Source organism: Manis pentadactyla, chromosome 9, assembly GCF_030020395.1.
Source record: "Manis pentadactyla isolate mManPen7 chromosome 9, mManPen7.hap1, whole genome shotgun sequence".
In the NCBI taxonomy this organism is placed as follows: Eukaryota; Metazoa; Chordata; class Mammalia; order Pholidota; family Manidae; genus Manis; species Manis pentadactyla.
The window spans coordinates 30,465,378-30,479,050 of NC_080027.1; the positions used below are offsets into that span (position 1 = coordinate 30,465,378).

A 13,673-nucleotide genomic window follows, 5' to 3' on the forward strand; every position below is an offset into this window, starting at 1 on the left:
AGTTAAGTATTCTTGGTGATGAGTTCTCTCAGGTTTTATGAGAAATGTCTTTATTGTCTTCTATTTTTAAGAATATTTTGCTGAACATAGAATTTCAGTATGAGAGAGTTTTTTTCTTCTTCTTTCAATACTTTGAAAATATCTTTCCATTTTATTCAGGATTACTTTGTTCCTGATGAGAAGTCATCAATCATTCTTCTTATTTCCCAGTATATAATGTGTTCATTTTACTGATTGTTTTTGGGTTTTTTTGTTCCTCTTTTGTTTCTGTTACTTTGACTTTGATGTACCTTAATAGAGTTTTCGTTGTGTTTATTCTGTGTGGGTTTTGTTGAGATTCTTTGATCTCTGGGTTTATATTTTTCATTATATTTGGAACAAATTCTTCCATTATTTCTTTAAATATTTTTCTATCCCAATATTTCTTTATTCTTCTTTTAGAACTTTGATTATACATATACTAGAGTACAAGATATTTCCTTGCAGGTCTTTTTAAATGTCTGAATTTTATTGTCATTTTTATTGCCCCCATCTTCCAATTCACTGATAATTTCTTCTGTAGCCCATTCAATAACTTTAAAAAATATTGTATATTGAATATTTTAGGTCTTGAATTTCTGTTTGGTTCTTTACATTTTAATATTCTTCCATCTGTTAATATTCTCCCATCTGTTCACTCATTATGTTCAACTTTTCTTTCAAATTCTTAAGCATATTTATATCTGCTTTAAAATAATTAGTTAATTCTAATACTCATGATATATTTGGATCTATTTATGTTGACCTGGCTTTTCCCCCTTGGATATAGATCACATTTTTCTGCTCCTTTGCATGAATAGTAAATTTTGATTCCATTCTGAATACTATGGGTCTTCATTTTGAGTGTTTGGATCTTTGTTCTCCTTTAAGCAGTGTTGAAGTCTATTCTGGCAGGCAGTTAGTTTACTGACAGATGAGCATAATCCTTTCAAGTCTTATTTTTAAAGATTCATTATAACAGGTCTAGAGTAGCCATTATTCTAAGTATAGGGCAGCTCTATTATTTTTTTTTTTAATGGAAGTATTGGTAGCTCTGTTCTTTAGGCTTAGCTTTTCTAGGTCCTCAGGTTGAATTCCTGGAATGTTGCACATTGTTTCTGCCCTCTGGATGGTCAGATGATATATCTAGAATCTCTGGAAACTATTTGGCTTACAGCTCCCCAGTAGCTATTTTTTTGCCAGGCATTGCAGACTCTTTCTCTCTGCATATAAAACATTTTATTAAGCCAAAGACTTAAGAGAAGCCCTATGCAGGTTTTCTGGAGCAACTTCTCTTCAGAAATATCTCTTTTCTGGTACTCTGCTCTGTAAATTTCAGGTCTTTCAGTGGCTCTGAATTTTGATCTTAACCTCTTCAGCTCAGAGAGGCCTCTTTTCTTCATTTGTCCTCTATTGTTTTCTCAGGTTGGAAAGTATTCCAGGCATAAAGGCTGAGAAACTGTGTGACTCACTCTTATGGTTCTGTTTTCTCAAGAAATCACACTATTTCACTGCCTTTGTCCAAAATCTAAACTGCTGCTTCATATATTTTGTCTAGTTTTATAATTATTTATGGTAGTTGGTCTTATTCCAGTCTTACAACTGGAAGCAGAAGTCTTCGTCATTATAAACTTTAAAAAGTCTGGTTGACTATTATGCAGGTGTACAAAAATAGAGAAATATTTCTATGAACTAATATAGAATTATTTCCAGGATATACTGTTAAATTGGAAAAAGCAAAGTGCTAAAGAATATTTATAATAAGCTATCTTTCATGTAAGAAAGGAGAAATAAAACACTATACATATATCTCCTAATTTGTACAAGAGACAAAATAGGAAGAATAAGTCAGACATTAATGACATTGGTTACTTATAGAGGATGATTATATTAGAACAAGAGGAATAGGAGGAGAGTAACTCTTCTTTGAATATACCTTTTTTGTATAGTTCTGAATTTTAGAACCATATTAATATTTCATACTCAAAAAATAAAAAAAATAAAATAAATGAAGGGAGCACAAAATGGAACACAAACAAACAAATGAGCCTATCACAAAGGAATGATATAAGCATCCTGAAGGAGAGAGAGAAAAGAACTAACCTAATTAACTTTGAAAAATAATATTTAACTATATTCATTAAAGTTAATGGTAAAAAGGTTAATCTTTACTTAGGCTTATTTTTCACAGGGCTATAAGGGTTTTATGAGTTTTCAAAGACTGAATAAATGAATAAAAATATTGTGGATAATACACAAAGGAGAAAAGTCAGTAGTCTTTCTATCTCTCACTCTGTCTCTCCCTTTCTCTCTCCACACACACACATGCATAATATGTACCATATATAATTTCTTGGCTGTGTCTGCTGAGAGGGCCTAGAATCAACAATACTCAGAATGAGCAAAACTAGGCCTCAGATTTTGGCTTCTAAATACCATTTTCCCCCAAAAGAACCAAGTCTCCTTGAAGACATGAATGATTCTAAGGCTAGAGCAAAGAAAGTACAAGATAAGCTTGGAACATCTTGCTCTGCCAGAAAATAAGAAAGTGCTCAAAACTCAGTGGGGATATTTCAAAAGGAAACAAGGACCAATTTGAAGGGAATTCCAATGACTAAATTTGGGACAATTTGAATAATAAAATAAATAAAATGGTAACAGATCATAACCTGTATAGTAAAATGAAAATCCATGAGCTTATATTGGTAAAAATACGTGAATGAATGAATAAACAAATGAAAGAGAAGAGAAAGCTCTTTCTTACAGGAGAATGCCAACTTACAAGTATAGAAAGAATAAAAGAGGTAGAAAACCGGTAACTGGCAACCTCCACAGTAGCAATTGCTTCAAGCCAGAATTAACAATGAATCCTAAAATTAGTGAATGGAAGTGGGTAAAACAGGATATCTAAACTACAAGATTCTTATTAATTACTCAGGGAAAATAAGAACTTTACAGTGGAGAAACCTGGTAGAACTACATTGACCAAGTGACTAAAAGTAACATTACCACTCAAGGGGATAAGTTGACAGCAGCAAGTGCCTCATGATAATGACATACTGAGAAGCATATTATCTATATATTAGATAATAATATTGTATCAATGTTATTTTCTTGATTTTTATAATTGTACTGTAGTTATTCATAATGTTAACATTTTGGAAATACATGTGCAGGGACATGATATTATTTGTCCTTTTTCTGCAGCATTTTGTAAGCCTGAAACTATTTTGAAATGCATTTTAAAATAAGGAAAAACGAATATAAAACAATACTAAGTTAGGCCAACATGTCTGTGTGATGCTTACTTTTTAAATATTTCTCCATTTGAATCTTCTGCTGCTTCCCATCATATCTCCCCTCAAACCTTTCTTTGGTTCCCTATTTCCTATGAAATCATTTAAATTCTTTGGCTTAATGTCTGAGACCCGCCTTCCTAAACTGGCTTTACCTTTTCTATTTATTTTTCACAACTCCTTCCTCCGTGGCTCAGCAACACTAGATAAATGTAGTTCTTCCACTATTTCATTCTATTTTACTGCCCTACGGCTTTGCTAATGTCACAACTTGTTTCTCCATAGTGTTCTTTACATGTTGCTAATACTTTAAACTTGAATTGAAATGGTCAGTTTATATAATGTCTCACCTACTTCACTCCAAGTTCCTTAACGGTATGGTATAGTAAGCATTACTGAAATGTTTATTGAACTGAACCTCTTTTGAATTTCCAGAACACATTATCTGTATTTTTTTATGACACTTAAAGCATTCTACCTGATTTTATAGTGACTTTTGTATTTATCTTATTTCCTCTCTTGCATTAAATTTTGTGGGTTTTTTTTTATGGACCACATCTTATCTGTCCTTTCCCATTACATCTAGTTCAATGCCTTGCATGTAACAATTTAATAGATTGAGGACCTTTCTTGAAAACTGGTACTCTTTTCTCTTGAACTCTTAGTAGTGACTACATTTGTTTCTCTCTGTTTAGCTTTCCAAGGAACTCTGAGGCCTTCATCTGCAAGACTATAATAATGGAGTTCACTATTCTCTCAGTGAAAGAAAATGACTTAGTTTAAATTCATCAGTTGTTTATAATGCCGAGGTGCAATCTATAAAGCAGAAGCATGCTGTTTACTGTGACATGCTATTGCCTGTGAAAGAGTATTCAACCACACACCTCTGTAGTTTGCAATATTTTTTATATCTGAAGAAGATATTATAAAGTGAAGTAAAATGAGTTGTTCTATAAATATGAAGGCCAGAAAATATTAATGGGATTGGGTTACTCCAGAGCACAACTAGGATGCACCTGAGGCTAATACATGAAGTTTCTTTTCTTAGAGGATGGGAAGTGGTGGTGTTTCCTAGTAACCTGGCATCACAGAGCTTATTCAACTTAATTTTTGGACTTTATAAGGCTTTTGGTTCTTGAAAGGACACAGATTTTGTGTATGCCTCTCACCAGTACTACCATACATTGTCAAAAAAATTATAGGCCTGAGAAAAACAGTGAAAAGAAAAATAATGAGGAAGCAAACAAACTACAAAACAGTTAATTGAAGTGAATACTTATTTACTTTACAGAAGAGTTCCAGATTTTATAAAAGTTCACTATAAGATTCTTTTGAATAGAAAGCTTTCCTGATATTTTAAGAAGATGAATTCATTTAAAGTAAAGTAGGTAAATATTTGTCAGGATGTTTTGTGTATTGCAGAAGACACATGTGTGTATTGCACAAAACATTGTATGATTTAATTAAATCATTTAATAAATATCCATGCACATTAATTTTGTTGAAGCACATGAAGGATACAAAGATAGTAATACACTTATTGCATTCAAAGAGCTTATAATCTACCTGTGTAACTAAGATAAACATAAATAATGATAAGTTTATTTTTTCTTTATTTGTATTCTAAGTTGTTCTTAAAAGAACGGTAGACCAATCATTATTAGAGATGCAGAAGAGATGTGTGTAACCTGAGGTCATCATGGAATGAGAGTGCCCATCGAGCTGGAGAAAGAGGACCAGTACAGGCTTTGTGAGGAGGGGGATATATGAGTCGTCCTCTGAATTTTGATTGATTAGTGACATTTCCAGATGTAGGTTACCCAAGAGAAGTGCATTCTGAGGAAGAAAACAATTCCATTTAGATTGAACAGATTTGAGGTATCATTGTGGTTTTTAGAAGAAATACAAGGAAGCAATTGAAAATGTAAGACTAGAAATTGGAAAAAGATCCTCTGAAGCCTAGATTTGAGGGTCATCTGGGAATGAGTACTGAGAGAAGAGATAGAGAAAGGAGATAGAGGATAGGTAGATTGGAGTAACAGGTGAGCTCCGGGGCTAAAAAGAGCAAAAGCCTGTGAAAGAGAAGGAGCAATCCGAGAGACAGGGCATCAACCAGGAGAGGGGTGAGTTTCTGAATAAGGGATAAGAATTTCAGGAATGAGAAACTAGTTAATAGCGTGAAATGCCAGAGAAAGTGGAAGACAGTGAGGACTAGGAGGTCCTTGGTGAGTTTTAATTGTGAAGTATTCAGGGTAGAAAGGAGAGCAGTATTCAGGGGGTAAAGTAGGTCACAAAATGTCCTTATGCAGACTCCAGCCTATGTTCAGTGTGCTTGGTCCATTCTGTGTTAGCTCACGTGGTATTTTAAAAATACATGATTTTTGTCAACATTTCAAAGTCAAGGTATTTTAAGTAAAAGTTCAGACCACCAAGTTCTCTTCAATATTCCAAACATGTGGCAGCCCTAGATCTGGGTTTCCTCATTGCAACAAAAATGTCTGGAAGTGACTAGAAACTGGCCCTGATAGATAGGGCGTGAGCTCTCCAGTTAATCAAAGACCATCTGTCTCTTCCTAAATATTTCTATACCTTCTCACTTACTTTAAACCCTTGAAATCATTTAACATTTTGTTATCTAGATCAGTGGTTTTCAAACTGGAATGTGTCAGAATCACACAAGAAAACAGATTGCAGGACCCTACCCCTACTGTTTTTGATTTTGTAGGTCTGGCCCAAGAATTGTCTTTCTAACAAGTCTCTGGGTAATGCTAATGCTGTTAGTCTGGAGACCACTATTTGAAAGGTTAAAAGATAAATAAGAGGTAAGGAAGTGGTTCAGGAGTTTACTGTAGGGATTAGGTGCATAGACTTTGCATTCAGAGGGAATTAGGTTCTGTTTTTGCATTCAAGAAATAAGGATGATAGTGCCAATTTCATAGGTTTCTTTTTGATCTGAATGAGATAAAGCGTATATATGTATCAATATCTTGAAAGTAGGACCTAGATTATGGTAACTTTTCATTAAATGTTTCTATTGTTGTATTGTTGCTATTAACCAATGTATGTTTTTTAAGAATATTGATTCTGGGGAGAAGAAAGTCGAGACAGATTGCGAGTTTTGGAGCAAGAGTGATCAAGGGTCTTCATTTCTTACTTAGAGAATAAAGGAAGTATAGAATTATAGGTGAAAGTTTCTATTTCTATGAAAACTGAATCGATGAGAAGTTGCCAGTGCAAGGAATAATGGTGGGGACAAAAAGGCATCGAAAGTCAGTCAAGATATTGCAATTCAGGAAGTATAAGTGGGACACCAGCTGGTATGAGGTAGGAGAGTTGTAGATTCCTAGCACCCATCCCAGCTGTGGGATGGTTGGAAAAGAGGGAGGAGACTATGCAATGGGTGACATCGTCTCCATATTTTGGGTGACACATAATTAGTAAGTGGAGGGAAAAGAATTATAAGTCATTTCTTCATTACTCTAAAACCCATATTCTTTCTCTCTAAGCATGGTGTCTTTCAGTCCCACACTATTTGCTATAAGACTAAATATGCTTGTCTGGATAACTCCTCCTGTCCTTACAATTATTTCAATGTCATATCCTCAGGAATCCTCCTTTGATTCCACAGTCTGATACAGATGATGCTCAAATACTTTTCATCTTTTATTGTGATTAACACATTGTATTAGGAATTACTATTTCTGTATCTTTCTGTCCCATTAGAGCTCCTTGGAAGATAGGCAGTATATTTGTTATTTTTGAATTTCCAGAGATTAATAATTGCTTAATAGGTGAAAGAAGAGATTAAATGAGATGAATATATGGATGCCTAGATGGAAGGACTAAAAAAAGAGAGAAAGCAAGGGCTCCTATTTGGCTCAGAAGAATGTCAAGCTAACCTGTCTGAGGATTCTAGAAACACAGTCCTGTACTTTGTGTTCAGTCTGGGATGATGGATGTAATGCCGTGTTTGGCCTGAGGGTGGATCCAGGCAGCATGGTGGCAGCGCAGGCCCAGTCAGCAGCTTGATTCCAGCTGGCTTCATTGTGTCCTTCTGTGGGTGTCTGTAAGTGACAGCTTTAATTTGAACAGTCGATGCCTCCAGGGAGGCATGTGCTTAATTTGCCAGTCTCTATTGTTTCAAGGGGCAGACCAAACTTTTAGGCCATTGACAATAACCCAAGAGTCAGTAAAAATATTACAGGGTTTATCAGGAAGTGTATTGGCCAGAGCTATAAGAAACAACCTTGAGTTAGGCCCCCGGCAAGTGGAGGAACCAAACCCATTTTCGGTTCTGCATCTCTGTAACTGAGAACAGTGTCAGCATCCCAGTGGACACCACGGGTTTCAGTTTAGCTAAACCATAGGGAAGCGGGCCCAAGGCTTTCGTAAAACCTCCTTTAGTCAAGGACCCCACTGAGCCAATGGCTTTGCCTCCAGGCTTTTGAGGAGAAGCTGCTTCTCTTTACCACAGGCTTTTATCAACTTCTCTCTCTCTCAGACTTGGAGCTCCGAGGAGCCATTAATGTTGTGGGGCCTGCTGCAGCTTGTGAGAGCTTCCATCATCGCCAGTTTGTTTGGGCCTCACTTTAAGGATGCTGATTTGTGTGTTAGCTGATAATGAAGGCTGAGTAAAATGTCCAAGTAAAACCGTTATCTCTCTCCACTATTGCAAGTCCAGTAAAATGCTGGGTGTCCTTTTGATGATTGAGGCTAAAAGGATAGAAGTTTTTTTCTTGACTGTTAGAAGGAATTTGCTCAGATAGCCTCTATCCATTTTGTCAGAGCTTATTATCCACTCCTGCAGCTGAGGCATCTGAGTTGCCACCTAATAAGACATCATCTTAGTAACAACTTTGAACATCACAAAGTAAAGCCACTCATGCTAAATCTTCATGGCAAATGGGCAGAGGAGTTTAGGCATTGAGGAAGTGCTGAAAGCATATTAGAGGTCTTGCCGTATGAATAAAAACTGGTCTTAGACCTTGAATGCCAGTGGGATAGAAAAAAAAGATGTTGGAAAGATAACCTACCAAATGCCATCAGTCAGTACAGTGTTTGGAATAGTGAGGCTATAGGATCAACATCTGAATTCATTTATCAATAATCCACTGTAATTGCCCTGCTCCCATTAGCCTTTTATGCTCATCATACTTGACTGTTGTACCAAGATCATTTTATACTATCCTTGCTTCCTTGAGGCTGTGATTTCCCTTTTCCTCCTGAGATTCTGCTGGACTACCCAAGAGAAAACAGAGAAAAGAATTGGGGAGTGATTTACATGTTCTATTAGCATTTCCTGATCAGTAGAATCCCCTCTGGACTTTGTGAGGATTTACAGTGAAATGTTAATACCAATTATACATTCAGCAGTGAAAGCCACACGAATGATACATTGAATTGGCCCAAAGGGCCTCATATCCAAGGTCATTTAGCTTTTTTCTCCACAGTAAACCCTGCCCAAAGTCAGTTTGCTGAATCCTGGTGCCTCACTCCCACCAACCCATGGGATCCCGCAGATTGTTGGGTGACTATATGCAACAGAGCTGTATGTTTGAGGCTTTGCCCTCCCAAAGGTCCCCAGCATATTTGGATGGATGTGTATCACCTTTATCCCTTCTTGGGAGCAGGGAAACTTTAGTTTCACTCTTAATCATCTTTTTCCTTAAAGCATCTGAGGTCAGTCGATACAAAGGGAGGGAGGGATCATGAGTCACAGAGGGGGAGGGTAGCTCTGCAGCAGTAAGCAAGGCACATTTACTTTGATTTTGAGTAGTGTGGAGGTGGCTTGCAGCTCAGCAAAATGAACTTTTAATGTTTTTGGTCCATCCAAAGTCCTATATCAGCAGCAATGCCATCAATACTGCTAATCTGCAGACTAGCATATTAAACACATGCCTCCTTGAGAGCAGAAACTGTATCAATCTGCGTCACCCAGGAAGATGAACACAGTAAGGGCCTCATGAGACCAGTAGGGATCAGGCTGCTGACTGAGCCTGCACCGCCCCCATTGTTTCCTGTCTCCATCATCATACTGGACATGGCAGCACTTCCACTATCCCAGACCGAGCGCAGGTAAAGAACTCCCTGTTTCTGATGCAGAAGCTACTTGGGTATCCTCAGAAGGTGAGCTTGACATACCTTTGCTAGATTAGAGCCCTGTTCTCTGTTTGTTCCTCCACCTAAGCATCCATCTACTCATCTAATTTAATCTTTTGGGGTTTTTTTTGTATTCATTAAACAAATACTTATTGATCCCTGGAAATCGAAAAGCAGTTAAGATTCACTGCCTATCCTCTAAAGAGCTCTAATGGGACAGACAGATATATAAATATGTGATCTATAATACAATATGTTAATCACAATAATAGGTGTAAACTATGGGAATAGAGAAAAGGAACATCTATAACAGACTGGAGTCAGAGAAGTCTTGGTTTCTGTTCATTATAATTGCAAATTTTTTTCCTTTCATAATCAGCCCAGGTGCATTTCTCTATAACCATTATCTGAAGGTGGGTGGGAACTTCTGCTGCTCCAGAATGAATCTTAGGACCTAAGCCTGATTGGCAGGTTGGCGAGGAAGTTCCCTCAGTCAGAGGAGTGTTTGCAGCAACCAGAGTACAATTTGAGAGCTGTCTTTGAGTTTATTTTCTAGTACTCAGCTTGCAACCACTTTGTAAATTCCTCTTCATTAACAGGCATTAAAATCGAGGACAACTATTAAGCAGTTGAACGTACAATTTGCCCAACGTGTTTGCTACCATTTCCCAAAGACATTCCAGAACTCTCTTTTATCAGCCTGTGAGTCTCTGATCCCTTCTCTTTCACAAAACCATGACTCTCGTCACCACAATTCTCAAGAACTATGAAGGGTCTAAGATTTTTAAGTCAAGTTGAGAACCCTGCCACAGTTTTCCTGGATGCTGTCAGCAAACTCCTAGGGCAAAGACAAAAGACTTTATTATTTACAACAATAACAGTAGCTGGACAGAATTTTCTTGAGGTAGTTCTTTAAACCCCAGTTTCCACAGGCCAATGCAACGATGGCCAAGTGACTGACACATTCACACACAATGGAGAATGACCCTCGTTTAAGGACCTTTTATAATGGTCAGCAGGCAAACCTTTGTTATGGAAGTAGACATTATTTCTATTCAAAGCTGTAGTTACACAAAGATCCTTGAAATGCAAGTCCAGAACCAAGGCAGTGAGTGCCTCTGCTTGTTCTGAGGGCTCCAAGAGATACCACAGAGATTCCTGGAAGTATGGGACCTTAAATAAGGTGAAATTAACCCTTCCATCTTCATCTTTCATTAACCATGTTCCGCTTTTACCAGATCATCAATTTATATTTAAGTAATCCAAGTTCAACACTGTCTGGTGAAAAGCTTTGAAATTTACACACTTGCCTTTGAATAACGACCCCATTTTATGTTTTCTTTGGGAACAATATAAAAATGGGTTAGACAGTGCATTCATATTCTAACACTGACATAAGCAATACCTAATAATATTTAGTCAGGTCTTTGGTGTTTTAATATGCATGTTAAACATTTGAAAAGCATTTAATTTACATTGCAGAAAACAAGTAAGAAGTACTGATTTTTTAAAAATTTTGTTTTCTTAGCTTACAGGTTGCAGTGGGTCAAAGGAAAATGCTTCATGTATTGAGCAAAATAAAGACTATCAGTGTTTTGAAAATGAAACCGATGAAAAGAAAAGGGTAAGTCTTAGAGTGTTTTCTTTGTTTCTATGTTTAATAGGCAAGATATGTCTCGTTCTCCATGGAGTATAATCAAATTTCTGGCTTAGCTCTGGTCCTCATATTCGATTTTCCTGTTACTCAGTTGACATTAACTACATATAATTTTGAGTAGTTGCATATTTTCATTTTGAAAATTAGTTTTCTGTGTTTTAGTGTATATTCTTAAGTTGCCGGTGGATTATAAACTACTTCACTTCCCTTCCCTGTCCGGTTCAGGTCTCCCAGTAAACCCGCATATTACTCTTCGGTAGTGTTAGGTTCTGTTGTTTTTTTGGGGAAGAGCTTCCCCTAAGCAATCGGAAAACTACTTCAATCATGTTTTTTTTTTTTATTGTGATCTTATGTTTATTCAAGGCAGGGAATTAAAATCAGTCATCTATAGGGTAATGTTAAAGAGGTCATAATGTTTTACATGATGACACCAAGAAGAACCTGACTTCAAGGAAAGTAAGTGTATTTCCAAGTTCAAGTGTTTTACTAATTAGCAGCCTCAGATTTCATTTATATCTGATCAGTTGTCACAAGGTGACCCTTATTTATTATAGCGCAGTGATATAAATTGGGGTTCCATTCTCCATTTTATTCATATAGACACAAAGTTTAATCATGAAAACAATGAAAATAAATCACAGATAATTATTTTTGTTAATAATAGTAAGCATTTAAAGCTCCCAAAATTCTTTTGGGAGATTATTTCATAGGAATTATATTTATTGAGACTTCTTGAAATGTGCCTTTCATGATATTTCCTGTCTTTCTTCTAAATCTCCTGTTACTAAGGAGAGACAGTCTTCATTATGGCTTCACAGGCCTTCAAGTTGCTTTTAAATATAAGGTGTTGTGTCTACTGATACTCTGAGTGGTAAATGGCAGTGAAGGAATAGTTTCTGTGTGAATTATCATTTATGACCTGGACTCATTTTCTGGCATTGCCATTTGATCGAGCTTAGTGTTGACTTGTTTTTCAGATGTGGACAAAAGTTCTGAGTCAGTCCCAGTTAAGAATTTTGGTAAATACTGTGAGGAATGTAGTTAAAATAAGAAAGGTTGTATGATAAATTGTCCTTCCTTTTAAAAGGAAACCATGGAACCCAGAGCCAAATTTCACTAGTGACCAGTTTATAGAATACCTCTATAGAAGACCATTGTCCCTTTGCTGAAAAATATTTTTGTTTAACATAGAAGGTGTTGCTTAAACCCTTTGAGTCTGTTCTAATCTGCTGAATGTACTTTCAGGACAGGGAGTTATATAATTTGGCAATGGCATTGTTTTTCTTCAAGGGGGACAGGGAGGGTGTATGTCCATACTACACTCATGAATACTTAGGAAGCACATATTTAGACTTCCTGGCTATCCAAGAAGATAATTATATTTTTGCTTCCTGAAAATGAAGTCATCAGGCCTTAGTAGGATATAAATGCACCAACTGGTCAAGCAGCTAAATTAAATAAGTGCTGGCAAATATATTAGAGAAATATTTTTGTGTTTTTTATCATTGGAAAACATATTGTCAGTCTCTGCTACTTAAACTTTAAAAGCTTTAGTTTCTTTAGCTTACAGGGTAATTATGAGATTTTAATGAGATCCTTAATATGAACATGTTTAGTACTGCCTGGCAAATAGTAGATTTTCATTCTATTGATATGAATTACAAGCTCTACATTTATTTTATTGAGGTGGTAGACTCTATTACAAATAGTTTTTAGGGTTTCAATGGATTCACGTTTGTGTTACATAACTAAGAATCTATAACAGATTTTGCCTGAAAATTGGTTGGCAAAGAAGAGACTCCTGCCTTGCTTATTTCTACTTGTCACTGTTTAAAATAAGTTCTGGTTGAATTAAAATAAGTGTCAGTATGAATTTCTTTATTATCTTAAGAAAAATGTAATTATATGACAAACAAAAGAATAGCCATGATTACTGTATGAATATAATATATTATTTTAAGTGTTTAGTTCATAGACCACTCTTCAAAGGCTATTGACAGTAAACTGCAATTTGGAAATCACAATTGTGTAGATCTATTAAATATGCCACTAGACTTTGGCTTCTTGATCCTGAGAATTAGGGTATTAGGTTATATTATTACTGAGGATTTTTCCAGATCTAAAGACTAATCATTCTATGGCAGCCAATAGCAGACAATAAATTATAGATAGAGGGTCCACTGATAATATAATGATAGTATTTTAGCCAGCAGTAGCCAATGAGCCCCACACAAATTTAGAATTATGTGATATATATGTAAAACAATAAACATGAACGACTTCATCAGGCCACATTAGCTTGAGAAAATTCCAACAACCCAATTCATAGGCCAGTGATTCTCAGAATGTGGTCCCCCAACTAGCAGCATTCATATCCTCTAGGGACTTATTAGAAAAGTAAAAAGAAAAAGTCTGCTCTATCCCAGACGAACTTAATCAGAAATGCCAGGGGTGGCTCCCATACTTCTGTGTTTTAATAAGCCCTCCAAGTAATTCTTATGCAGGCTAAATTTGAGAACTGCTGCCGTGGATAATAACCTTTGGGCTTCCTTCTGGGAGTCGCTCCCCATCTTTCCTGTCACATGCTTTAAACCAGCTAATTT

General features: G+C 36.2%; 1 protein-coding gene across 4 annotated transcripts in view; it reads left to right on the forward strand.

Annotated features, from left to right (window-relative positions):
• Positions 1-13,673, forward strand: part of DLG2 (discs large MAGUK scaffold protein 2) — a 1,919,888-nt gene that overhangs the window by 425,035 nt on the left and 1,481,180 nt on the right. For all 4 annotated transcript variants that reach the window (XM_057507175.1, XM_057507177.1, XM_057507176.1 and 1 more), the window contains exon 4: positions 10,942-11,037. In XM_057507175.1, coding sequence (XP_057363158.1) covers positions 10,942-11,037 — 96 coding nt within the window. The remainder of the gene's footprint in view (positions 1-10,941; positions 11,038-13,673) is intronic.